We start from the raw sequence: 25,980 nt of genomic DNA, 5'->3' as shown, positions 1-25,980 counted from the left end.
GGCAGATTGTTTCCTGACTAGGATGATGAAAGTTATGGTTCCTTCCAGGGCAAAGGGTGGGCAGATTTACCAGCATCCCCCATTAGAAGATGGGGTGATTCCACATTTTGCTGCTAAAGCCAGCATCCACCTGGGCTGCTACGCATCACCCTGTGGGACCTGAGGAGCTGGGGAAACCACTGCAGACAGTTCAGATAGCTGGGCTGCGGCTGGGCTCTGAGTGATGAGGAGCGGGCCTCTGACCCAGCATCCTGCACCCAGCAGGCTAACCTGTCAGCTTGCAAATAGGGTACAAGTCTCAGAGCCTCTAGTTTTTGACAATGACTATGCTGCAGACAGGAAAAGCTAAATATGGCTCCTAAGAATCTTGAGATTCTGGATGTCAGGGGCAAAAAAGGCTCAGATGTAATCATGATACTGAGAGAATCGGGTAATTATATGAATAAATATACTGCTTTTTAACAAGAAATTACTATGTATTTTTTAATACAGTATTCCTCCCTCAATTAACTGTTATTAAATTGATAGTCTGTGTTACAATAGAGAAGACATTTTACTTGCATCCCTTGCTTTCCAAAATAGATTTCTGCTCAGGATGCCAGAAAGTACAGAATCAAATCTAACAGCGAATCACAGAACCCTTACTAAGGAAGTCGGACGATGACAAATTCCTTCCTCCTTTCAACTTCCTTCTGATATTCTATGTCATTAACCTTACTATATGTATGTCTATTTTTATAAGCTGCTACAAAGAAAATATAGTAAGTTTATCAGTCTACTCTGTCCATGGAATTCTCCAGGCAAGAATACTTGAGTGTGTAGTCATTCCCTTCTCCAGGGGATCTTCCTCACCCAGGGATTGAACCCAGGCCTCGTGCATTGCAAGCAGATTCTTTACCATCTGAGCTACTACTCATGTAAGTGTATAAGTATCATTAATAAAAGAGCAAGCTTTTCAATTCATCAGTAGAATGTGTTTTTTTTGGCTACAGGGTACTTGACTGAATTTCTTATGTGGGCCTTCCTCAGGAGACACTGCACAGCAAGCCACATATGGATCTGATGAGAGTTTTGAAAACAGAGGAAACCTATGATCTATCTAGTCTTAGCAAAAATTGTTTCCTTAGGAACTGCCCAACACACAAATCATGGTCATCCTCTGACAAGAGGGCAGGGCTCCACTTCCCATGTTGATGACAGGAGTGGCATAGCTTTCTCACTCTCAAACATTCCCAACTGGCCAGGGCTCTACTTTAAATACTTTAAAGGCAAAGAAGGACCAATGACACTCACTTCACTGTTGCTTGGGCGTGCCCTGGGATTACCGGACAAGACAGGAAATACTTTGGCCCGAGGAGTGCTTCCGGTGTGCCCAGGCGGGCCAGGCACGAGTTGAGCTGGCGCCACACGGCCAGGGCCCAGTCGACCGTCTTGCACACGGGGTCGCAGGGAGAGGGCACCTGACCTCTGAACTGGAGACAGAGAGGAGGAAGACAGGGGCTTGGGTTAGCACAGTGCTCATTGTCCTGTTGTTTCTAACCATTCGAAATTAAAGCTATAAAAATTTAAAACTATAAAACAAAACTGTAGCCAAATCTAGTCTTACCTTCACTTGGGGTGGGTGAAAAAGGGATTAGGTAATAACATGCCCTGTTATGTGTGTTAGCGTGAGATACAGATCTGCAGTCTGTCACATCAAATGAAAGGATGCAGACGTGACAGTGCGGCGAGACACCCTGCGTGAGGTGTCTTACTTGGATGAATTCTTAAACATCAATGCTGGAAGAAATCACTTTTCACATGTGTATAGAATATCTCACAAGGATTTGCAAATAGTAGGTGTTCAAAAAAGGATATTGAATAAATGACATAAAAATGACATTACTGCTGCTGTTGATGCTAAGTCGCTTCAGTCGTGTCCGACTCTGTGAGACCCCAGAGACGGCAGCCCACCAGGCTCCCCCGTCCCTGGGATTCTCCAGGCAAGAACACTGGAGTGGGTTGCCATTTCCTTCTCCAATGCATGAAAGTAAAGAGTGAAAGTGAAGTCGCTCAGTCGTGTCCGACTCTTAGCGACCCCATGGACTGCAGCCTACCAGGCTCCTCCGTCCATGGGATTTTCCAGGCAAGAGTACTGGAGTGGGGTGCCATTGCCTTCTCCTAAAAATGGCATTAAATACTTTAATATGGATAAGTGATAAGATTGGAATCTATGGCATGTTCACTTTGTCTTATTTTTAATTTTCCTAGAAGGAAAGTCTCAGCTAAAATGCTACCTTAAAATGTACACAACTATGCTTGCATGAAGATATGTTTTCTAATTTTAAAATGTGAAAATTTTAAGTAATGCTGTGTAACACACATGGTTGAATGGGAGCAACTCTTTTTAGAATTATATCTTACCCAAGAGTCCCTTTTTGGTACTACAGAGGATTCACTAAAGGACAAAGATTTATATACTATGAAGAGAAATCTCTCCAATATTTAGAAGTCAGATATAGCAATTAACTATTTTTATAAGAAACACATTCATGTAAATCTCTACTTTACCAAGGAATTATGATATTAAGACTGAGGATAATATGTGAATGTTTGTATATCCTACATCAAGGGATAGAATTTGGCATTGAAAAAAATGCAAGAGTGGTTCAGTAATTCTAGCAGCTTCATTAAAGTGACATCACTGTATCACACAAGGATTTGGGATCTGTTATAATACCCCATTTTTTCAAAAGAGGATCATATTTCTCCCACTTTCTCTTATAGTCTTCCAGTGAAAATGAGATCATGGCTACAATTAATAGATGAATATTACTTTCCTTGGCTTTCTCTGGTGGCTCAGTCAGTAAAGAATCTGCCCGCAATGCAGGAGGCCCAGGTTCAATCCCTGGGTGGGTAAGATCCCCTGGAGAAGGGAATGGCAACCCACTCCAGTATTCTTGCCTGGAGAATTCCATGGACAGAGGATCCTGGTGGGCTACAGTCCATGGGGTTGCAAAGAGTCAGACACAAATCAGTGACTAACATTTTCTTTTGCTTTCAATTTCCTACTAAAGGTGCAATTATTTTTTATTAAATACTAGAAGCTTTGTCTCCTCCAAAAAATACATTTATTTTTATTCCTGTGAGAAACTGGAAGAAGAAATTTTGATCACATGCCAGTGTGCTTCTAAGCGCCCCCATTATTTGGCTCCATCCTGCAGTTACACGATTTCTGTTGATTTGCAGTTGTCTTCATTCCCACTGTACACCTACCCCAGGAATCCATTTTATTAACCTACTTGAAGTGACTCCTGGTAAATTAAACACCTTGCCCTTCCTCCCCACTTTCTGTTCCTTACAGCACACCCCACTTGCCCATCCTCAAGCACAACGGAGGAAAGTGTAGAGCTTGAAGAGACCTTTCTTTTCAAAATAAGTAAAATCAATCCTTTTCAAACTATGTTTACCAGAGAGCTGGAAGAGGGAGAGGGTTAGGAAAGATTTCAAGGAAGATTAGCATGGCCCCTGCACAAGAAAGACACAGAAATTCGTGAAGCATTCCATGCTTTTCTCTTAGATAAACCAGGCTCTGCTGTGTCAGTGTAGGCTCCTCCTTGATGAAACAATGCAGCCTTCTGGTGAGAATGGGGGAAGCTATGCATATTTGAGGAGCAATGGGTAGAAATCTCTATATCTCCCTTTCGATTTTATTGTAAACCGAAAACTGCTCTAAAAATAATAAAGTGTTTAAGAAAAATACTGGTATCTTTTGCAGTTCTTTAGGTGAGTTTTTTAGCAGTAAGATTTAAATATTAATAGTGATGAAGTTAATGGAAGCATCAATGATTTGAAAAGCTACAAAACCCATGACTGTCTTTATCTCACCTTTCTTCCTACTGGCTGAGGTCATATAATAGATGTGCTTTGGTCAAAAGCATATATTTATGATCAGGCAACTGACTTTAGTAGAGCTTGGGGCAGACGATTTCTGATTCAATTAGGAACTTCAGGTACTAATTGAAATCACCACTAGTAGGGACTGTTCACTGAATTACCAATGGCATTCCCGCCGCACCCTTCTCCCTCCACCACCCTCCCCAGCCCTCCTCTATGAATGCATGTACATTCACATGCTCTAACACAACAGACACAGCGATTTTGTTCAGGAACTTGGTGGAGCACTCTGGTGTTGGGAAGATAGCTCTAGCCAAGGTCTATGGCAGAAGGGTGGGCATGAAACCAGTTCTGGTTAATGAACCATTAAGGGGAAGTCTTCTGATTCTGGGAGTTTCAGAAAAAGATGCTGTCCTCCCTGATTAGGAGGAGGCAAAAGAAGCCTAAGTTCCCTCTCGCACAGCGCGGCATCCTGCTCCCTACCTGAGAACAAGTCTGTGTGAGGGTGTGGTGCCCGAAGCCCTGCAGAAGCCAGGCAGTCCTGAAGAGAGGCCAAGAGATTCACCCAGACCTGGGACCTGGCATAATGAAGGTATCAATGGACATCAGCAACACCTACCGCAAGGCATCTGGTTATGTAAGGGAAAAAAGCCTCTTTTTGTGTGTGAAGCAGCTAACAGTGGGGTGTCGTATTACCTACAGCTTAAACTCCTCTGCTGATACAATAAAGATCCTGTTCTCCCAGTGTGGCCCACTGTGCAGGATTAAACAATAAAATCTTGCTAAATCGAGCTCTTTTATTTCAAATCCATCCAGACACTTGGCTACTGGCCTAATTTAAGAATACGACATTAGAGAATAATGTGCTCAATTTGGTAAGCACTAAATTAATTTTGTTATTTTGATAGAATGAAGAATATTTACTATGAAAAATCACTAAAAGTGATTATTCTTCTTAAAAATGTGTCAACAGAGATTTCTAATTTTTTCATATGACTTTTTAAAAGTTACTATGATGCAATGTAACAAATATTAAAACTAGAATGAGTAGATGGATAATGAAGGCTCCAAGGAAACAGTAGCTTTTCCTTAAGAAGAATGATTAATTTTCTAATCTAGTCTCAGCATTTAAACTCAGGGAGACCCCTTGAGAATGGTTAATTAAAACAGTAAAACCTATCTGCTTTTTTTGGAGGGGGGCCCCCCATCATCTTAGTTTCCCAAGGAGGATCAAACCTGCATCCCTTGCACTGGAAGCTCAGAGTCTGAACCACTGAACCATCAGGGATGTCTATTTTTTTTTTTTTAAATACTTGACATAGTTAGGTACTGCTATGAGTTTTACATGCATTATCCTATTTAACCCTTAAAGTGTTAGTCGCTCAGTTGTGTCCAACTCTTTATGACCCCCTGGACTGCAGCTTGCCAGGTTCCTCTGTCCAAAGGATTTTTCCAGGCAAGAATACTGGAGTGGGTTGCCAAGCCCTCCTCCAGGGGATCTTCCTGACCCAGGGATTGAACCTGAGTCTCCTGCAAACCTACATCTCCTGCACTGCAGGCAGATTCTTTACTGTCTTAGCCACCAGGGAAGCCCCACTTGACCCTTGCCTATCCCCAATTTTTCTTGCCAGAAGCCACACAGTAAGTGGTAGAGCTCAAGCCCAGGTTGCCTGACAGCAATGCCAGGGAATGTCAAGGACCCTCTCCCAACAGTGGGCTGCATGTGGTCTGTTACCTTATTCACAACCTTCCTCCTGAGGAACCTCTGCAGCAGGCCCTGCATGGGCTCGCCGTCCCAGCGCAGCTGCACCCAGCGGAAATGCTGCTGCACCAGCAAGTCGGAGCCCTGGAGACAGGCCTTGGCGATTGTTCCCATCAGAAAGCAGTTCTCATGAAAATAGTAGCATTCAGACATTCCGTTTCCTAAAACAAACCAAAGCAGCAGTCCAACGTCAGGAAACCATAGCAGGGAACAAGTCCAAACAAGTGAAGGAAAGACGGCCATGAAGCGTAACGTGTGCTCCAGGGGACAGAGAGATTAGAAAGCTCTTAAAGCAGCTGGCTTCTTGGGGTGGTCTCTCCACTATCTTTACCTTTTTGGAAGGTACAGGGGCTTTCAGTGCTGTGATTTTCCAGAGGTCCCAAAAAGTCCCCCAGTAACTCAGACAATGAAGATTTTTCCAAGTTCTCTAAGATGATGATGATTTTCTTGTTAGCAGGAGACTGTTTCACTGGGATCAGACATGCTGGGGTCAAAACAGAAATTCAATGATTAAAATGTATCAGTGATTAAATGATCAATGATTAAAACATAAAATGACAGAAATGTACAAACTTGTAAAAGTTTACGTGTTAGCAAAGATGTGACACGGCGCTCTGACATGGCTGGGAAAGTATAAAGACTCTGGGAAACAGTTTCAAATTACTGAATACAGCTGAGGATACCCCCACACACAACGATCCAACACTAACTATTTCCATAACAGATCCCAAACGGAATCAACCCAAATGTCCACCAACAACAGAGTTCCTACAATGGATTTGAAAATGAACATGTAGCTACAAGCAGCCACATGGAAGATGGTCACAAACGGTATATTAAGAAACAAATCACATAAGGATACAAACGATATGACACCATCATTTAGAGTTCATGAAACATATACTTTGAAACACGAACATATACTTTAGGAATTCATAGATAGTAAAACTGTTTTTAAAAAGCAAAGAAATGATTACAAAAGTGAGACTAGTGGCTACCTCTAGAAGGAAGGGTTTGTGAACAAGGGTGGGGCACGTGGGCCCATTCTGGAAGCTAGAGATGTTCTCTTTTGTGACCTGGTCAGTGGTTAAATTATCATTTTGTTTTAAATTATTCATTGATCTATAAAAATAGGTAGTATGTATTTTATAGATGGATATTTCAGAATACAAAGGGTCAAAATCCTTCAATGAGGATTGAATCCTTTAATTTCAATTTTTTTAATACATTTAATCCTTTAAATTACACATATGTAAAATGTTCATAAAATTATGGAGACAGGACCTCAGAAACAAGCAGATCCCTCCTTTCATTTCATAGATCTCAGAGATGTTAAGGAGATTTGACCAAGGCTTCAGAAACAGTGATAAGGAAGGACCACAATCTGGGTCTTGTGATTCTTATTTTAGGGGTCCTCACACTAAAGATGGGGGGCCTGAACTGCATAAATGGAGGATTATTATTATATGTATTAGACAAATTGGTAGATAAAATGTAACTGAAAGATTGCCTGGGCACCTGCTAAGCACTCAAATGTTAATATGGTAATTGAAATACATCTATAATACTTGCTAGATAGCAATGAATAAAAAATTTATATCACCTTTTAATATTTTAGAAGATTCTAAGATGCCCTAGTCTTAGCTAAATTAACCTTGAGAAAAGGTCAATTTAGAATACTCAGCAGTGATTCTGTCAAGTAGTTCCACTTTCCACAAACACTTACGATAGGACATTATACCCATTCCGCCTCCGTGTTACTATAGACACAAATGCATTGTCAGTTTCAAGAGAACTCCTTGAACACTGTAAATTAATCTCTTCTGAGATGGAAATAACTTTTCTGGATGCTACAAAGCTTTAAAAACTAAAAGACCAGAAACAAAACCGGCTGCCTCTCCGTCGAGTTGTCTGTGGGGGTGGGTACACTAGCGCTTGGCATGCGCCACGTCCCCTCAACACGGCTGCTCAGTAAAGAGCGCTCACACATTCTGTGCTTCTCAGGGTCACATGTTATTTCAGAACTACATTTATTATGGAAGTGTGATGGCTTTACCAGCCCAGCTGGTAAAGAATCCGCCTGCAATGCAGGAGACCCCACTTCGATTCCTGGGTCAGGAAGATCCCCTGGAGGAGGGCATGGCAACCCACTGCAACATTCCTGCATAGGGGCATTCTATGAACAGAGAAGCCTGGCAGGCTACAGTCCATGGGATCGCAGAGTCCGACACAACTGAGCCACTAAGTACACATGATAAACCAATAGTTTTTTAAAAAGAATACTGATAAGCTAACAAATCGTTTATAACCAGTGATTAAAAAAAAAAAAAAGGCTGAATGGCTTATGTATCTGCTTTTCTGTAACTAAGGACTGAAGGTCTCCAGTTTTTCCTTGATCTGGATTAAGTGTACAGCCAGTTCTAGTGGCCTTGAAGCTGCTACATCCAGCTAGAATGTGTCTGCAGGAACACATAATTTGTTGTTATTTAGTTGCTCAGTCATGCCCAACTCTTCTGTGACCCTGTGGACTGCAGCCTATCAGGCTCCTCTGTCCATGGGGTTCTCCAGGCAAGAATACAGGAGTGGGGCTGCCATGCCTCCTCCAGGGATCTTCCCGACACAGGGATCAAACCCACATTTCCTGCACTGGCAGGCGGATTCTTTACCACTGAGCCACCAGGGAAGTGTTTGGCTGGTTCTAGTAGCTTTGAAGCTGCGCATCCAGCTAGAACGTGCCTACAGGAACATGTAATTGCATCTCAACAATGTCTTCCACTGCCCCCTTGCTCTGCGTACTGTGCTAAGCACTACGGCACAGTGCTGGAGGTGACCGATTCTAACTGGGGGAATGTGGCATTTTAAACTGGACCCATTATGAAGAATGGCATCTTGACAGATTGGAAGAAGGCTTTCTAGGTTTAAGAAATGGCACAGGTGGGAGAATGGACTCTAGGCAGAGCTCAGTCCTTGAAGGGACTGGAACCTCAAACTAAGGTTAGAGTAGTTTCAAGAGTGGCATGAAGGCAAGCTCAAAGCTGACTCAGGCCTCCAGAATGGGCTGGGAGCTCGGGGGCAAAGCCACATCAGTGGGGTGGAATCCAGGAGCCCCGTCTGTGGGCAGCAGGGTGGCAGGCAGTGTCCTCATTCTGCGCCACACTCTGCAGTCACCTGGATCCATCCCCAGAGGCCGTGATGCGGTCAATCAGTGCTGGGCCTGGGGCACTGGCATTTCATGTGCAGCCTGCATGAAACTGGTTGAAATGAAGTCTCAGAAGCCAGCCACAAATGAAAAGTGGGAGGCCTGGGATGTCATGCTGAAAGGGAGAAAACTACCAGCTCTGGGAATCAGTGGAAATCTTTATGGGCGGGGGGAAACACGATTTGGCTCCTCCTCTGAGATCTTGCTCTGGTGAGTAGAATTGATGGGAGAGTAAAGAAACAAGAGAACACATCTACAGGCTCTTACTGCTGACGTGAGGACAGGGGGTAACGGGAGCCTCCTCCAGGGCCAAGGCTCAGAACAAAAGGGTATTCTGAGATGAGTCAGCAAAGCTCAGTGGAAAAGACCCTGATACTGAGGGCAGGAGGAGAAGGGGGTGACAGGATGAGATGGTTGGATGGCAGCACCAACTCAATGGACATGAGTTTGAGTAAACTCTGGGAGACAGTGAAGGACAGGGAAGCCTGGCATCCTGCAGTTATGTGGTTGCAGAGTTGGACACAACAGTGACTGAACAATAACAAAGCTCAGTGGTTGACTGTCTTTAGAGAGGGGCAAAGAGGGAGTATCAATAGAGGCAACTCAAAAGTTCTCACCAGAGGAGCAGCCATGCAGTGAATGAAGGCAGACAGCACATGAGCGGGAGCACACTTGAGGCGGTGGTGATGGGCTATGTCTCAAGCCTGAGTGTCTGATGAGTGAGGCATCTCTCCTGAGATGTCCAGCAGGGGCTGGATCAGAAGGAGGGAGGCAGCAAGGAAGGATTCAAACTGGAGATAAATGAGTTTATAGGATAGTAGGAGATCTCCTGGAAAAAGATGCCAACTCATTCTCCCGGGTCCATAAGCAAGGATTGTATTTATAGTGAGTGATTCAATTTATCCCATATTTAACGCACAGCTTGTGCCCTAGACAAAAGGTACATGGGGTGCTGTTCGTAACAGTTGGGTTGGGTTTCCATCTCAATTTTGTTGATATCGGTCTCCCCTAAGGTATTGACCCAAGGTCAAATAGACTGGGTTGTTTTTTGGTGAAAAGCTTTGTCTTCAACACTCCTGGCTGCATATGTTCAATTTTTCCTACTTCTCCATCTGACCACTTACGTTCAACATCCTAAAACAAGTTCGTCCAAGTGTAAATTTCACTTTAGTTGTGAAATAGCATGTCTAGTTCAAGTTATTTAACATGGATTCATTTCTATAATATTAACCAACCATAGAAGCAAAACCTCATCACACCTTTGCATTTGAAGGATTATTCAGCCTTTGATCAGGGTTTATGGAGACACAAGATGGCTACTCATGCCATGTTATATCTGGAGATTTCTTCTGGCCTGTTGCGGGAAAGTTGACCATTTAAATTCCCTTTGTCCTCTGCTAATTCAAAACTCCATTTCTGAAACGAATCTCTTTTTGTCCTTCTTTCTTCTAACTTGATAGGTGTATCATCTCTGCTCCTCCCCAGAGATCAGTAACCTTAATCAGATATTTCCTTGGCTAGGCTCAGGGCTATCGTTCAGTTTTGCACACCTTTGTATGCAAAGTTCTGGATAGCTAAGTTCTAGAGCAAGACTCATTGGTTTAAAAATAATGCATCACATTTATAGTTAAACCCAAACTACTTCATGTCTAAGGTGAGGCCAAGTCCACACTCTCCTCTTTGGGGATGGATGTGGCCTATCTTTTACACCGTCCATTTAAAACAAGGCTCTGTGGGGATGATGCTCTGAGTCCAGATGAGAAGCAACGGAAAGGTCTGCCAAGAGCCTCTAGCAATGCAGGGTCCAAGGAGGAAATCTCATTTAGGTAGACTTCAATTACATATGATATTATTACAGTAATTCCATCTTTATTTCTTTGGAAGTAGAAAGTTTTCTCAGGAATTCTAAGCATTGTTTCAAAATACCAATGGAGTGTGTAATTTTTTTTTTCTTACTACTACTGTCACGTGTAATTTAAAAAAGTATCTGTCATGCTAACCTAACTCAACACCTTATACTGAGGAGAAATTTGACCCAATTCTAATACACGTTCACACCCTCCTTACCGAATAACTGAGCCATGTGACGTGACAGTTTCTCACAAAAGCCAATACGAGGAGGAAGATGTTATTTTAAAATGAACAAAACATCCACGGCAGGTATAAATGCTATGTCATTCTTTGAACTGATCTTCTGTTCTACATTCCTTTCTTCACTGGCACCATTTCAGAATCCACGTAAGTTTTAGATTCTTAAAACTAATAATTTTTAAAAATCTGCTACTCTTCCTTCTTGTATTTTGTTGCTCATATACTTCTTTTATTCATTCTCTGTCTCTTTTCACTGGCTTTCTTCTACAGAGTCATAGAGAGGAACATATATGGAAATGTATGTGCTATGCCCATTGGAAGAGGAAAGCTCAACATTCTTCAGTCAGTTCAATTCAGTTCAGTCGCTGAGTCATGTCCGACTCTTTGCGACCCCATGAATCGCAGCATGCCAGGCCTCCCTGTCCATCACCAACTCCCGGAGTTCACTGAGACTCACGTCTATCGAGTCGGTGATGCCGTCCAGCCATCTCATCCTCTGTCGTCCCCTTCTCCTCCTGCCCCCAATCTCTCCCAGCATCAGAGTCTTTTCCAATGAGTCAACTCTTCGCATGAGGTGGCCAAAGTACTGGAGTTTCAGCTTTAGCATCATGCCTTCCAAAGAAATCCCAGGGCTGATCTCCTTCAGAATGGACTGGTTGGATCTCCTTGCAGTCCAAGGGACCCTCAAGAGTCTTCTCCAACACCACAGTTCAAAGGCATCAATTCTTCGGCACTCAGCTTTCTTCACAGTCCAACTCTCACATCCATGCATGACCACAGGAAAAACCATAGCCTTGACTAGATGGACCTTTGTTGGCAAAGTAATGCCTCTAGCTAAATCTACATAAACTTTTTTAGAAAATAAGGTTAAAAACTAGGAATATGTTTAGAACACCTTATGAATCAGCACATTCCTCATATGGCAGTCATATTATTCAATCAATTTACTTTCTTGGTTAAAAATAAGAGAGACTAGGGGATAGATATTTTCTGTCCCATTAGTATTCTATAAGCTTAGGTAGAATAGCCTTGAAGCTCCTTCTCTCTAACCCAGATCTCTGCCTTCTCTACGCTGTCCTCTTCCATCACCCTTTCTTTCACCACAAAAGAAAACTCCCTGCTGGGGGCTTTCTGCACAACACACAGTGACACCACAGTACCCACAGATCCTTCCTTCTGGCTCACTTGCGATTCCCTGGTACTGCCTCAGGCATTTCTGGTGTCCCCATCTACTCACAATGTACCTTCCCCATGATCTCCTCATTGGCCACCTGTCAAGAGCAGTGGGTCCTACTGCCGTGAAAATGATGGTCACAATGGATGGAGTTTCAGAAGCTGAGGACAGACAGCATCGAGGCAGAGATCTGAAGCCAGACTGCAATGTTCCTGACATGACAGAGACCTCCAGTGTCTATTCTGGTGACACTAGAGTATAATCGTAGGAAACTGTCATGAGCAGCTTTACATTTTAGGGTGAGCCCTCTGGAAGCCTGCAGAGGGCTTCTGAAAGGAGAGAGAGAAGAACAAGAAGGGTCAGTGCACAGTCCCTTGAACAAGAGATGACAGGTGGCAGGGGGACTGGAGAGCGGAAGGTGGAGATGAGATATGGGAAGTAGATTCAAGAGGAACGAGGACTGACTAGATGCGGGGAAGAAGGCGAATGAGGAACCTACAATGTGCTCCGCTTGCTAACGGGTAACTGCATTCAAGGTCTTAGCAGGTAGAAGTCTTGTGTTTGTGTCTTATTTGTGCTATTAAAAAAAAAAGAGGATATTTGATACTTGTAAATTATTGAGCCAAATACAGAATAAAAATCCTTTAATACGTGGAGATGCTATACTATTTCCTACATAAGAGAGTAGATTTTTTGGACTCAGTCTATCATTTGAAAACCTTTCTGAAATCCAATTCATTCTGTTTTTATGCCCTGTCATCAAGTACTGCCTCAACAACTCCTACACTCCCTTTTTTTCTTTCTAGCTTCACTGTAAGCAAGTTCTTCTACTTGCTGACAACTAAGTGTGATTAACATTCCATTTTTCTTTGCCTATTTCTTATATCAGGAGATTCAGCCATTCACTCAACAAGTAATTATTGGCAATCAGTGTACAAAGTGAAATAGAAGAAAAAGCTACATTCCTAGCCTTCAAGGAGCTCATACTATGTGTCGGTGAACATAAAAGCCCAAATAAGCCTCACTGCCTTGAACTATAGTTGGGTGGGACTCAGAGGTAAACAAAGCTTACTGCTCTTCATCAGAGGTAGTTGTCATATCTGGAGAGATCAGAAAAGCCTTTATTTGGGGTGTCCTCAGAGTACGACTTCCCTGGTGGCTCAGACGGTTAAGCGTCTGCTACAATGTGGGAGACCCGGGTTCGATCCCTGGGTCGGGAAGATCCCCTGGAGAAGGAAATGGCAATCCATTCCATTACTATTGCCTGGAAAATCCCATGGACTGAGAAGCCTGGTAGGCTACAATCCATGGGGTCGCAAAGAGTCAGACACGACTGAGCGACTTCACTTCACTTTAGAGTATTTAAAACAGGGGCTGCCATGTCTTATTTTAACTAGTCATGTACAACACAGTACTTTACTGGGAACCTGCCATGTGGTAGTCATGGTATGTGTGTGTGTAGGGGGCGGGGGAAACGAAAGTTTGTGTGTTTATTCTAGATGAAATTTCAGAGTAATTCTAGATGAAGGCTGCAGAATAAACAAAGATCTGGAGAGTAGAAAAGCAAAGGACATGTGAGGAAGAAATACTATATTCTGCTGGAGCTTAGATATCTATTTTTTTAAAGAGTCAGATATTCCAAAGAAGATGTACAAATGGCCAACAGGTACATGAAAACAGGCTCAGCATCACTAACCGCCTGGGAAATGCACCAATCCACATCAATCAAAAGCACAATGAGATATCACTTAACAACTGTTAGAAAGGCTATCACTAAACAGAGTTAACAAATGGTAATGATGTATAGAAAAGGGAACCCTTGGGCACTCTTGGTGGGAATATAAATTGGTGCAGCCAGTATGGAAAACAGTATGGAGGGTCCTCAAAAACCTAAAAAACAGAAGTAGCATATGATCCAGCAATATCACTTCTGGGCAAAGCTCCCAAGGGAATGAAATCAGGATCTTGAAGTGATATCTGCACACCTGTGTCCATCACAGCATTATTCACAAGAGACAAAATATGGAAACAATGTAACCATCCATCAAGAGCTGAATGAATAACAAAAATGTGGCATACACTAGGATTGATTCAGCCATGAGAAAGAAAGAGATTCTGCTGTCTACGACAACATGGATGGACCTTGAGGGCATTATGTTAGGGGAGGTAAATCAGACAGAGTAAAACAAATACTTCATGGTATTACTTGTATGTGGAATCTAAAAAGGCCAAACTGATGAAACCGAGTAGAATGGAGGTTGTCAAAGTCTGGAGGGTGAGGGAAATGAGATGCCAGTCAAAGGATACAAACTTTCAGTTATAAGATGAATAAGTTTGGGGGGTTAATACTGTATTTATTATATACTTGAAAATTGCTGAGAGAGTAGACAGTAAATGTTCTCACTGCAAGAAAGAAATGGTAATTATATGAGGTGATGGAAATTCTAGCTAATGATACAGTGGTAATCATTTTGTAATATTTGGATATCATATCAACACCCTGTATACTTTGCACTTACTGTTATATCTCAAAAAATGAAAAAAGGTCAAGTAAACAAATTAAGTGGAACAATGTCCTAGAATGGAAGACAGACTGGCACTGACTTCGTTCGGTGGGTGATGGAAGAATGGACAGGAATCATGAAGAGCTTCTAAAGCTACCCTTTATGTAGCTTACAGCATTTGTGGGCATTTAGGTTTTCAGGTCTGCCAACGTGACCTGAGCTCCAAGTGTGGGGAGCTTACCAAATTGGCCAAGAGACTTACCAAATTAGGGGTCTGGTGATCTGTGAAGGATGTTCAGGGAGGAGAAAAGGAGGGCAGAGCAGCCACTTACAGGCAAGTAGACAAGACAGAGTAAAAGGAGGCATGAAGTAGGATGGTCCCGACGGGGATGGATGAAAAGACACACTGGGGCCCACTTGGCAGGACATGGCTGTGGACTGGCTGTGCGACAAGAGTGAGTGCTCCGTGAATCAGAGGACCTGGTGGGGGTTCTAGATGGTCTTAACATAGCTTTAAAAATTAAGATAGTTGAAATCACTGAAGAACAAATTCCCAAATTTTCACATAAAAACTTGGGTTTCTTGCTTCTTCCTGCAAGTCACAAAACCCATGAAATTGCATCTCCACTCAGCCACTTAGAGCTGAGAGCTGCTGTTCTCATGGAGATAGGGACAGGCTTCCCTCCCTCCTGCCCCCACCAGCCTGCTTCACCCCTTTATGTAGCTTATGGCACTTGTGGGCATTTAGGTTTTCAGGTCTGCCAACGCGACCTGAGCTCCAAGTGTGGGGCCAAGAGACTTACCAAATGGGAAATTAGGAAGAAGAGTTATTTTTAGGAAGGTGCTCCTCAAAGATTTAGAAATGCTGAGCTGGTCACCTTAGCATCCTTCTTGATCTCACTCACTGTTTTCAGCTCTTTTTTTTAGCTAAGCTTAGAACAGAGTTCGGTCTAATTGCTGTTTACCCTGATAGGACAAGACACATCATGTTTTAACTTCTTACTCTGAAATGAAGAAAGACTGAATACTGAAAAAGTGTAGGGGGTTTTTGCTATAAAACTAAGGGGGGGAAATGGGGGCCGCAGATGAGTTTTTGAGGAGCAGCAGCAGCAGGCAGCGATTGAGGTCAGGTTCAGGATTCTGACCGCTTGGTTTAAGTCTGCACTGCTGTGTACTCACTGTGGCATCCATGGGCCAGCACTTAACCTCTTGTCTCAAGTGTTTATAAACCAGGGAGGTTAGAATAGGGCTTAAGTGTGTTAGTCACTCAGTTGTGTTTGACTCTATGTGACCTCATGGACTGTAGCCTGCCAGGCTCCTCTATCCATGGAATGCTCCAGGCAAAAATACTGGACTGGGTTGCCATTCCCTTCTCCAGGGGATCTTCCTGACCCAGGGATTGAATCTGGGTCTCCTGTATTGCAGGCAGATTCTTTACTGTCTGAGCTACCAGGGAAGCCCCAAATAGGGCTTACCAGAGACAAAGCTTAATAAACATTAGCTTTTATTAGTATTGTCAGAGAAAACAGTTTTCTGTCACTTACTCTCACTACTTTCTGGCAAAGAGTCGCCTGAGTACTACGGCAACATTCAGATTCTGGTGGAGTTTTCCTGTCCCCAAAATGTGCTTCTATGTCTGTGGACTCCTCAGTCTGTCTCTAAATTGCCTCTTCATTGTATTTCTTGGCTTAGGAATTCCTGGTAATTTCCATCTTCCTCAGCCTGGTCACCAGCTGCAGGATATCTCCCTTGATCACAGGTCCAAAGATGAGAATTGCCCCTTCCCCTAAAGAAGAGACCTGAATTTGCACTTTATTGCATCCTAACTCAGTTCACAACCACCTCACTCCTTCACCCCATCCGCAGGTTCTCTGAGGTTTTGAGCCCATAGAGACCAGAGGCTGCTCCATTTCAGTTTTGTTTCACTAGTCATTTATACTCTCCAGGGTTATACTAACTGCCTGTGCTGGAGATGGGGGTGTTAAGCTCTGGAGCCTAAGATGGGGAATTCAGGAAAATGCTGTATTAATTAATATGTTTAAATCACGGTTCTGCCGCTGTGTAGTTGTGGCAAGTTACTGAAGCTCTTCATGCCTGTTTCCTCACCTTTGAAATGGAGATAATAATACCAACTCAAGGGGTGGTCCAGCTGCCCATGCGGAGACATGGGTTTGATCTCTGGCCAGGAAAGAGCCCACATGCCATGAGGCAACTAAGCCTATGCACCACCACTACTGAAGCCTGGGCACCCTAGAGCCTGTGAGCTACAGCAAGAGAAGCCACCACCACGAGAAGCCCTCACACTGCAACTACTTACAGCCGCATGCAGCGGTGAAGACCCAGCACAGCCAAAAATAAATAAATACTCTATAATGGCCTACATGGGAAAAAGAACTAAGAAAAGGGTGGATCCATGTATACGTATAACAGATTCACTTTGCTGTACACCTGAAACTAACACAACATTGTAAATCAACTATAACTGCAGTAAAAAAAAATTTTAAATGCTGGTGCCCATTCCACACTTCAGACAAATTAAACTGGAATCTCTCAGAGTGGGGGAAAAAACCCAGCTTGCATAGGGTTGTTGTGGAGACCGAGTGTGCTCAGTCACTTAGTCATGTCTGCCTCTTTGCAACCCTTTGGACTGTAGCCCGTCAGGCTCTTCTGTCCATGGAATTTTCCAGGCAAGAATACTGGAGCAGGTTGTCATTTCCTACTCCAGGGGATCTTCCAGACCCAGGAATGGAACCCATGTCACATTACAGGAGGATTCTTTACCTGCTGAGCCACCGGGGAAGTCCAAATGAGTTAATTAATGCATGGTTTGTGTTTAGCAAAGTGCTGGTCAGTGGCATACTGAGAATTAAGTGGAGAAAGCAGTGCCCCCCAGGTGCAACAATAAGGGGTGCTCTGTTGTACAGAATTTATGAATAATAAAAGTTACTAAAAAATCGATCACTTATTACCACTGTGCAATTAATTCAAAACTGCACCAATGATACAATAGTTTCACTAAAGTGGACTGCTCCCACCACCCACCCCCTCCTTTGGTATCCTCTAGTGCCAGTTATCGGAGAAGGCAATGGCACCCCACTCCAATACTCTTGCCTGGAGAATCCCATGGATGGAGGAGCCTGGCGGCCTGCAGACCATGGGGTCGTGAAGAGTCAGACACGACTGAGCGACTTCACTTTCACCTTTCACTTTCATGCATTGGAGAAGGAAATGGCAACCCACTCCAGTGTTCTTGCCTGGAGAATCCCAGGGTCGGGGGAGCCTGGTGGGCTGCCGTCTATGGGGTTGCACAAAGTCAGACACGACTGAAGCGACTTAGCAGCAGCAGCAGCAGCAGTGCCCGTTATATATTACACTTCAAACAGGTAATTTATAAACAGAATGCAGGACGTAGAACAGATGCAATGACACGTACATTAATGTCTTTTCACAAGTGTCACCGGGGTTCCCAGTTTTCATCCCACAGCTGCGGCATAATTGAACAGTCTACTTAAATTTATCCCCAAGCACAACATTTTTTCCTTGCAATGGCTTAACTGACAAAACATGCCTTTTGGTTATCACAATTCAGTTTGCTGAGATGGTCTTACCACTACTGATGAACAGATCTACTAGCTGTTCCTTGGAGAAATCAGCATCCACTTCGGCTCTCACTATTTCACAGGGGAATCCTGCAGCCATTTGTTTGTGCTGTGATAAGAAGAGTGTGGTTAGTTCTGAACTCTTTCGCATCTTCAAAGCAAAAGAGAGGGTATGTGGTTAACCCATACCTTCAGGCAGAGTGCAAGCTGATGGGCGATGTAGTCTTGCAAGCTCCCTTCTGGGCCATGGAAAATGACATTATGATATTGCTCGACCTATTAATAAGCCAAGAGAAGATCTTGGTAAAAATATTAGAGAAAAGATAAATATTAAATTATTGGTTTATTTACATGGTGTAGAATGTCCTTTCTGATTGTTTTCTGCCTTTCAAAAGATTAAAAGTATTTTTCTAGGGATTGGCTTCATTCACTGGGCATATGGGCTTTCATTTTAATGTGAACACTGACAAACAGTATTTTATATTTTACACAGTTGCTGCTGCTGCTAAGTCACTTCAGTCATGTCTGACTCTGTGCGACCCCATAGACAGCAGCCCACCAGGCTCCTCCGTCCATGGGATTTTCCAGGCAAGAGTACTGGAGTGGGGTGCCACTGCCTTCTCCAAATTTTACACAGTATTTACATGGTTATAGCGAGAGAGGGCCTTTTTTGAAAAAGTATATTCCTTTCTTTCCTCCATTTTCTACACTGAGGTTCAGTATACTACCTGGGAACACAGTTCCTAGTGTATTTTGTCCCTTATAGATATTCTGTAATTTTTTAAAATTATTATCCTTTACAGATGCTCTTTAGTTCAAATTTTCCCAATGCTTATCTTACTTTTCAGAGGTTAAAATAGCAGTGAATGTTTTTCAGGAAATTTTGGACAACACAAAGAAAAATAAAGAAGCAGAATAGAAATCACCAAAGCAACCACTATAATATGGTTCATGTTTCCTTCCAGTTTTCTTCTCTGCACAGTTGATATGCATGTATTTGGTTTTTAAGCATACAGGAGTGCCATCTTTTTACACCTATTGTATATCAGAGAATACCTTTGTGTTGACTTTTTACATAAAGGACATCTTCATGAGGATAAAATACTTGGATCAATTCTCTATATGATCCCACTGAATTCCAGAAATCTAGGTACAGCCTGGCTGATCACTTTTCCTTTGTTAAAAAAATAAAAAGTCTCCTTCCTGGAAGCCTATAGTGATTTTAAAAACTCTTTATCCTCATGTATAAAAATATCTCAATTAAGAACAGGTGGAGATGTAGTGGGTGCTAAGATGGAAAGTCAATGAATGATGTTTTATGCAGGACAAGGGCAATGATGTTTAGAGTGAAACTGGGGTGGAGATCAGCCTCCCACACCTCCATACTCCAGCGCTGTGCTCCCATGCTGGGGAGGTTTCTTCCTGGAAAGGTTTGGCAGAAAAGGACCCACACAGGTGAAGCACCAACCTAACTAGTACCGTTGACAAAGTTCATATGAGGATTGAAGATTGAGCCACCCAGACTTAGAAAAGTGTTAAGACACGATAGGTCTTTTCTCTCTTTTTAATCTGCGATGGGACAATGTAAGGACATGGATGTGTATCTTTGTGCTGCCGTTGCTCTCCTGTGCTCTGATCAGTCTGTCCCTTTTACATAACAGGGAAGGTCACATCCTAGAGGGTGACCAGAGTGGACTTTTGTGAAGACAGTGACTATGCCCCTGGCTCCTTACAGGAAAAGGCAGATTCTGAGATATGAAAGGAAGGCTTGAGGGAAAGCCCTTAGTATGGAAGGAAAAGGGAACTCCTTCCTTACCTGGGGCCTTTAAGACCTGAGCTTTGGCCTCCCAGGAGACCCTGATGTTTTTAGACGAACTCCTAGGAAGGGAAGGGAAACCAGGCTTGACCACTAGGTGTCAGACAATGGGCTGAGGAAGGAAGTGATCCTAAAGGGGCCCCTTGATGTTGCACTGGGGACTGAGTTTTAGGCTCTGAAAGACAATTTATCTGGTAACCACAAGCGATTTCATCTTATTTTAAATATTATTCCACCACTGTTAAGCCTTCAATAAAAAAGGGAAGAGTTGGATTCACAGTGGGGGTAGGGCAGCAACAGAGAGACTAGCCTGTCTGGAAGGAAAATGGCAGTGGCTGCAGCTGCCTGACAAACATCAGGATCCTAAAATGAGAGGCTGAGCTCAGCAGCGACTGGCCTGGGCTGTTTTCCGTGGAACTGGGAATCTGAAAACCAAGCAGTGGTAAAGGCGCCAGCCAGGACCAAGCCTGGGACAGGGCCTCCCTCAGAGACACAGGAGAGATAACATCCTAGAGAGTTCAGCTGAGGCTCTGCTTCTAGGCAGTGAGGCCGTGGCACCACAAGACTTCAGGGGTAAGCGTTTATTAAAGAATTATTATTACAGCACAGTCTGTTCTCATTTGTACCTATGTGATAGCGGGGAAGCTTGGGGATACACAGATTGTTCTTGTCATTAAAAACTGTTGCCCATTGCCCAGATTTATCTAGTTACGGTCTCTTTCTTCCAATTTTAAATGAAATAGGGTAAATCCTTTGGACATGTGCAAACTTTTATCAGCTTGGAAATTTTTTCTTCCATTATGCTTTTGTTAATTTCTCCTCTTCTAGTTCTAAGGCACACCTGTAAGGCTCAAGTTCCCTTGCTGTGCTCTGTGAGGATACCTGTCCCTTCATCATTACCCTAACTCTGTCCTTTTCTACACTCACAACCCTGAATGGAACTTTCTCGTACCACCTCTGTTCTGCTCTTTATGATCTCAAGTACAATTTCAATGAGGCCATTGCATTTTCGGTTGTTCTTTGATGAGCTCCTTGCCTCATCCATCTGCTTTCCAACCCTTTTCCTTTTCATCTTATCCTGCCCTCCACCATGGCTTTCTTGCTCTGCTTTCACAAGCTATCTCCTTGCATCCTCTAGAGAATGAACATAATCTCCCAAAGTTCTTTGTTCTTTTTTTAAAAGTTATTTTTAAGCTGTGTTCTTCTGAGTTTTCAGGGAGGTTTTGTTCTTTTCTGCAGTATTCTTCCACAGTATAATGTTAAGTTGTCATGGGTATTTATCTACTGTGAAGTGACAGGAAGAATTCTGCAGTAAAGCAGGATGTGTGGACCATTACTGATTTCACTCACTGTCCACTGATTTTCCAGCTGAATTAGGTCACTAGATGGATGGCAGGCTGGTGTCTATAATTTCTAGTTAAACTCCAGGATCCAGCACTGGCTGCAGTGGACTAAGGTCCTGCTGTTTCCCTTGGGAGACAAGTGCATGAGCTGAACTGCAGACCCGGGAGGCAGGATGCTCCTGTACCCAGCCCACTGAGAGTGCAGATAGAATATACTTCCCAATGCAGCACAGTCTCATCAAAGCCCGTGATCTCTGCTTGGGGATTTCTAGGATCCAACCTCTGCACAGCTGCGGAAGGACCTGTGCTGACAGGGGGTGGAGCAAAGTATCATGGTGCTGCCAAAAGCAGAAGCAGTAAAGGAGGTATGCTCAATTTTCTAACTGCTAGTAAATCTTGCTTTTTTTTTTTGAATCATTAGTAAAGATAGATAAGAGAAAGATAACAATATTTTCCTATCTCATCTCAGGTAGGCCTCAAATAAATAAACCTGACAATCTCTTGCTCCTCAAGTTAGTGAAAAAATTTTCTAGATTCTTGCCCAAGGAAGACCTCAGTTCTATTTTTCTCTGTTACTATGAAGCTTTATCCCTTTTTAAAAGTACTTTAGTGGGAAATTGTGTGTTAGGTGCTGCTTGGCAGGTGCAATTTTAAAGCAGAAATCTTGAGCTCTCCAAATTAATCCCAAATTGCCATGAATTACTGGGTAGAAATTCTCTCACCAAGAATGGATAGTTTCACACTAGTGAAACAGGTACAGATTTTCAAGGTTTACTGAATAGTCTGTGCTGTGTGCTGCACTTAGTCGCTCAGTTGTGTCTGACTCTCTGTGACCCCATGGATTGTAGTCTGCCAGGCTCCTCTGTCCATGGGCATTCTCCTGGCAAGAATACTGGACTGGGTTGTCATGCCCTCCTCCAGGGAATCTTCCCAACCCAGGATCGAACCCAGGTCTCCTGCATTGCAGGCAGATTCTTTACCAGCTGAGCCACCAGGGAAGCTCAAGAATACTGGAGTGGGTAGCCTATCTCTTCTCCAGCGGATGTTCAATAAATCGAACTAGGAATCGAACTAGGGCTCCTGCATTGCAGGCAAATTCTTTACCAGCTAAACTACTAGGGAAGTCCACTGAGATTTTCAACTAACACTGCTATTTAATCTTGTCTCACTTTTGAAAACAAGTTTAGCCATCCTGTCAAACTGCCTACATTTTCTTAAGATTGACTTTGAAGTCATCTATCAGCAAGAGACCCAACTTCACAGATAAGCTGTCTTCAATTCCAGCACCTCATTTGTTCTCAGATTGTTGGTTCTCAGGAAAGACAGAAAAATTTTACTGAAAGGCCATTCACTAGTAGTAAGCATGTCTGTTCACACAGTCTTACATCCTTTCTAGAATATAGATAAGTAAATTTAATAAGTAAATCAAGGTAAAAGACTTCTAGATCATTCAGACATTCTAATGAAAACATCCTATTAGTGGGTTTCTACTTATTTCATGCATTATCAATTTTTTTGTGAATGATATTTTGTTCTAGCTCATCAAATGATACAGTTGTGTTGGTTACCATTTAAGAGCTGAACAAAAAAATTGATTATGGAAGCCCCTTGTTATATTTAAACTGGTGAAAACATGCAAAACTATGCCAAGAAAACATATTTATCTGTTTTAGAGTTACCATGTTGTTTCTCCAAATAGCAAGGCCTGAGGTTTAAAAAATATACATGCTCCATGCTTCCAGCAGAGGGCAGCTCTAAAGATAGACAGATAGGTAGACAGGAAGGTAAACAGACTAGGGGAGGCGGGGGTAGTAAATATTTTAACTATGTTGAAAGGAGATCTGCTTTTAGAAACCCAACTTCTAAAAGGTGAATTGTAGTCCCCAGATTTATCTTCTAAGTGCATGCTTACAGTGTGACATTTCTGCTTATTAGTAAAGGGACACAGGGCTTGTTATCACAATTGGTACCAATCCCTTTTATTCTTGTGTCTTCAGAGCCTATTCAGGAAGCTCTCATCACATGCCAATTAGTGCTTTGTGAGGCAAGTGAATTCTGGATAAATGGAGACAATGACCTTCACAAAGGCCCATCTATCCCTTTATCTTTTTTTCCCTCCACAGTGTTTTTCTGCAGAATGGAGTTTACCGGAGGGGCTGTAGTCCTGTTATAGCCAATGTGGCACCTGCAATGTGTTTTCAGACTTGTGGCATTATTTTATAGCAATAAACTTCAATGTTTGGTCAGAGTTTCACTTGTCTGAGGAAAAGCTTCTACTACCTGAGACAGTTTTTAGGCCAAGCTGTGCTGAGATGCTGAACTCAAAAAAGAACGAAAAATAAAAGGTCTTTACAGAGCTAATGAAACTGGGACAGCTATAGGTTAAAGGGTCATGCTTTATAGCTAAGACTTTCATTACAACCTCTCTGAAAACTTAATTTTAAACAACTAATTTATATATGACTTCAGAGCCACACAGAATACAGTTACTGTCAACTTACTCATGTAGAATCCCCCCAAATAATACTGGAACATCCAGCATCAGGCATAACCAAAGCCGGGGGTCTTTCATGCTAGTGTGTTTAGGCATTTGCTGAGGTCTCTCTTTATAGAATAGGTACAAAGAATGATGGAATTCAAGAAAAATTCCAGTTCAGATACAGAGAGACACCCACACTATATGCTTTCAAAAATAAGCTTCAGTTCAGTTCAGTTCAGTCACTCAGTTGTGTCCAACTCTCTGTGACCCCAGGGACTGCAGCACGCCAGGCTTCCCTGTTCATCACCAATCCCAGAGCCTACTCAAACTCATGCCCATCATGTTGGTGATGCCATCCAACCATCTCATCCTCTGTCATCCCCTTCTCCTCCTGCCTTCAATCTTTCCTAGCATCAGGGTCTTTTCCAATGAGTCAGTTCTTCACATCAGGTGGCCAAAGTATTGGAGCTTCAGCTTCAGCATCAGTCCTTCCAATGAATATTCAGGACTGATTTCCTTTAGGATGGACTGGTTGGATCTCCTTTCTGTCTAAGGGACTGTCAAGAGTCTTCTCCAACACCACAGTTCAAAAGCATCAATTCCTCCGCACTCAACTTTCTTTATAGTCCAACTCTCATATGCATACATGCTAGCTGGCTGCATACCAGCCCCTCCCCGCCGGGAGGTAGAGAGGTAGGCTTGTGACAGCCAGAGCTGGAAGGCAAGGGGCTGCTACAATCTCAGCCCCAGAGATGACATCTTCCACCTAACTGTGAGCAGGCTCCCAGCTGCTAACCTGTCTTCCTGAGATCCTGGATGCTTGACATCCACCAGGAGGGTCTCAGCCTGAGATCAGCTCTCCAGAGGAGACATACAGCACACCTGAGACGGTGCTCTCGCGGCGCACCCGGGAAACCAAGCGGCCAGGACTGGAGAGGTGATTTGCCAAGCACCTGGTTGCCTGAGCTGCTCAGACCTGGGAAGGGCACAAAACACACACCCAACCCACAGAGACTGAGCCAGAACTGTGTTTGAGTGTCTTCTGTGGAGGTACAGGTCAGCAGTCGCCTGCTGCAGGGGCTCTGGGTGCAGCAGACCTGGGTATGGCATAAGCCGTCGTGGAGGAGGTTGCCATGAACCCCACCATAGAACCACCAGAACTCACACAGGACTAGGGAAACAGACTCTTGGAGGGCACAAACAGAACCTTGTATACACCAGGACCCAGGAGAAAGGAGCAGTGACCCCACAAGAGACTGACCCAGACTTGCCCGTGAGTGTCCAGGAGTCTCCGGCAGAGGCATGGGTTGGTGGTGGCCTGCTGCAGGGTTGGAGGCACTGAGTGTAGCAGTGCATGCATGGGATCTTTTGAAGGAGGTCGCCCTTATCTTCATTACCTCCACAATAGTGTGGCCTTAGGTCAAGCAACAGGGAGGGAACACAGCCCCGCCCATCAACAGAATATTTGATTAAACATTTACTGAACACAGCCCCACTCATCAGAACAAGACCCAGCTTCCCCCTCAGTCAGTCTCTCCCAGCAGGAACCTTCCATAAGCCTCTTATCCCTATCCATCAGAGAGTAGACAGAATGAAAACCACAATCACAGAAAACTAACCAAACTGATCACATGGACCACAGCCTTGTCTAGCTCAATGAAACTGTGAGCCATGCCGTGTAGGGCCACCCAAGACGGACAGGTCATGGTGTAGAGTTCTGACAAAACGTGGTCCCCTAGAGAAGGGAATGGCAAACCACTTCAGTATTCTTGCCTTGAGAACGCCATGAACAGTATGAACAAATGAGCTTATGGAAACCATAAAAGCCAAGATCAGACTTGGTTACTAACTTTGAATAAAGACAGGCCATTACACACTAGCACAAAAGTAGTAACTTGGGTATATAACTATTTAAAAAGACTGTAAGATATAACTCTTAGATATAATTTCCCCCTTGTCACCTGGCCTCTAGCACTCCTAAACTCTTCCTGCCCCAGATTTTCCACTAGGCCCTTACCCAGTATTGTCCCTCATGCCCTGAAAAAGATCAGGCTGAACCTGGTCATCTCCTAAAGGGGCTGATAAGCTTTTATGGGCAATGCTAAGGTACTAAACCATCATTTACAGCATCATTTCT

The 25,980-nt window shown here is 43.4% G+C and overlaps 1 protein-coding gene and 1 pseudogene across 1 annotated transcript in view; one reads left to right on the top strand and one right to left on the bottom strand.

The window, feature by feature from the left end:
• Nucleotides 1–25,980, bottom strand: part of CTTNBP2 (cortactin binding protein 2) — a 169,358-nt gene that overhangs the window by 12,534 nt on the left and 130,844 nt on the right. Inside the window, exons 13-17 of the mRNA XM_055590284.1 lie at nucleotides 18,395–18,481; nucleotides 18,215–18,314; nucleotides 5,970–6,122; nucleotides 5,612–5,799; nucleotides 1,294–1,472 (exon numbers count right to left, since the gene is read on the bottom strand). Coding sequence (XP_055446259.1) covers nucleotides 1,294–1,472; nucleotides 5,612–5,799; nucleotides 5,970–6,122; nucleotides 18,215–18,314; nucleotides 18,395–18,481 — 707 coding nt within the window. The remainder of the gene's footprint in view (nucleotides 1–1,293; nucleotides 1,473–5,611; nucleotides 5,800–5,969; nucleotides 6,123–18,214; nucleotides 18,315–18,394; nucleotides 18,482–25,980) is intronic.
• LOC129659785 (uncharacterized) lies at nucleotides 3,473–3,552 on the top strand (annotated as a pseudogene).

The sequence above is a fragment of the Bubalus kerabau genome, chromosome 8, assembly GCF_029407905.1.
Source record: "Bubalus kerabau isolate K-KA32 ecotype Philippines breed swamp buffalo chromosome 8, PCC_UOA_SB_1v2, whole genome shotgun sequence".
Taxonomy (NCBI): domain Eukaryota; kingdom Metazoa; phylum Chordata; class Mammalia; order Artiodactyla; family Bovidae; genus Bubalus; species Bubalus kerabau.
This window is presented reverse-complemented; position numbering and strand designations above follow the sequence as displayed.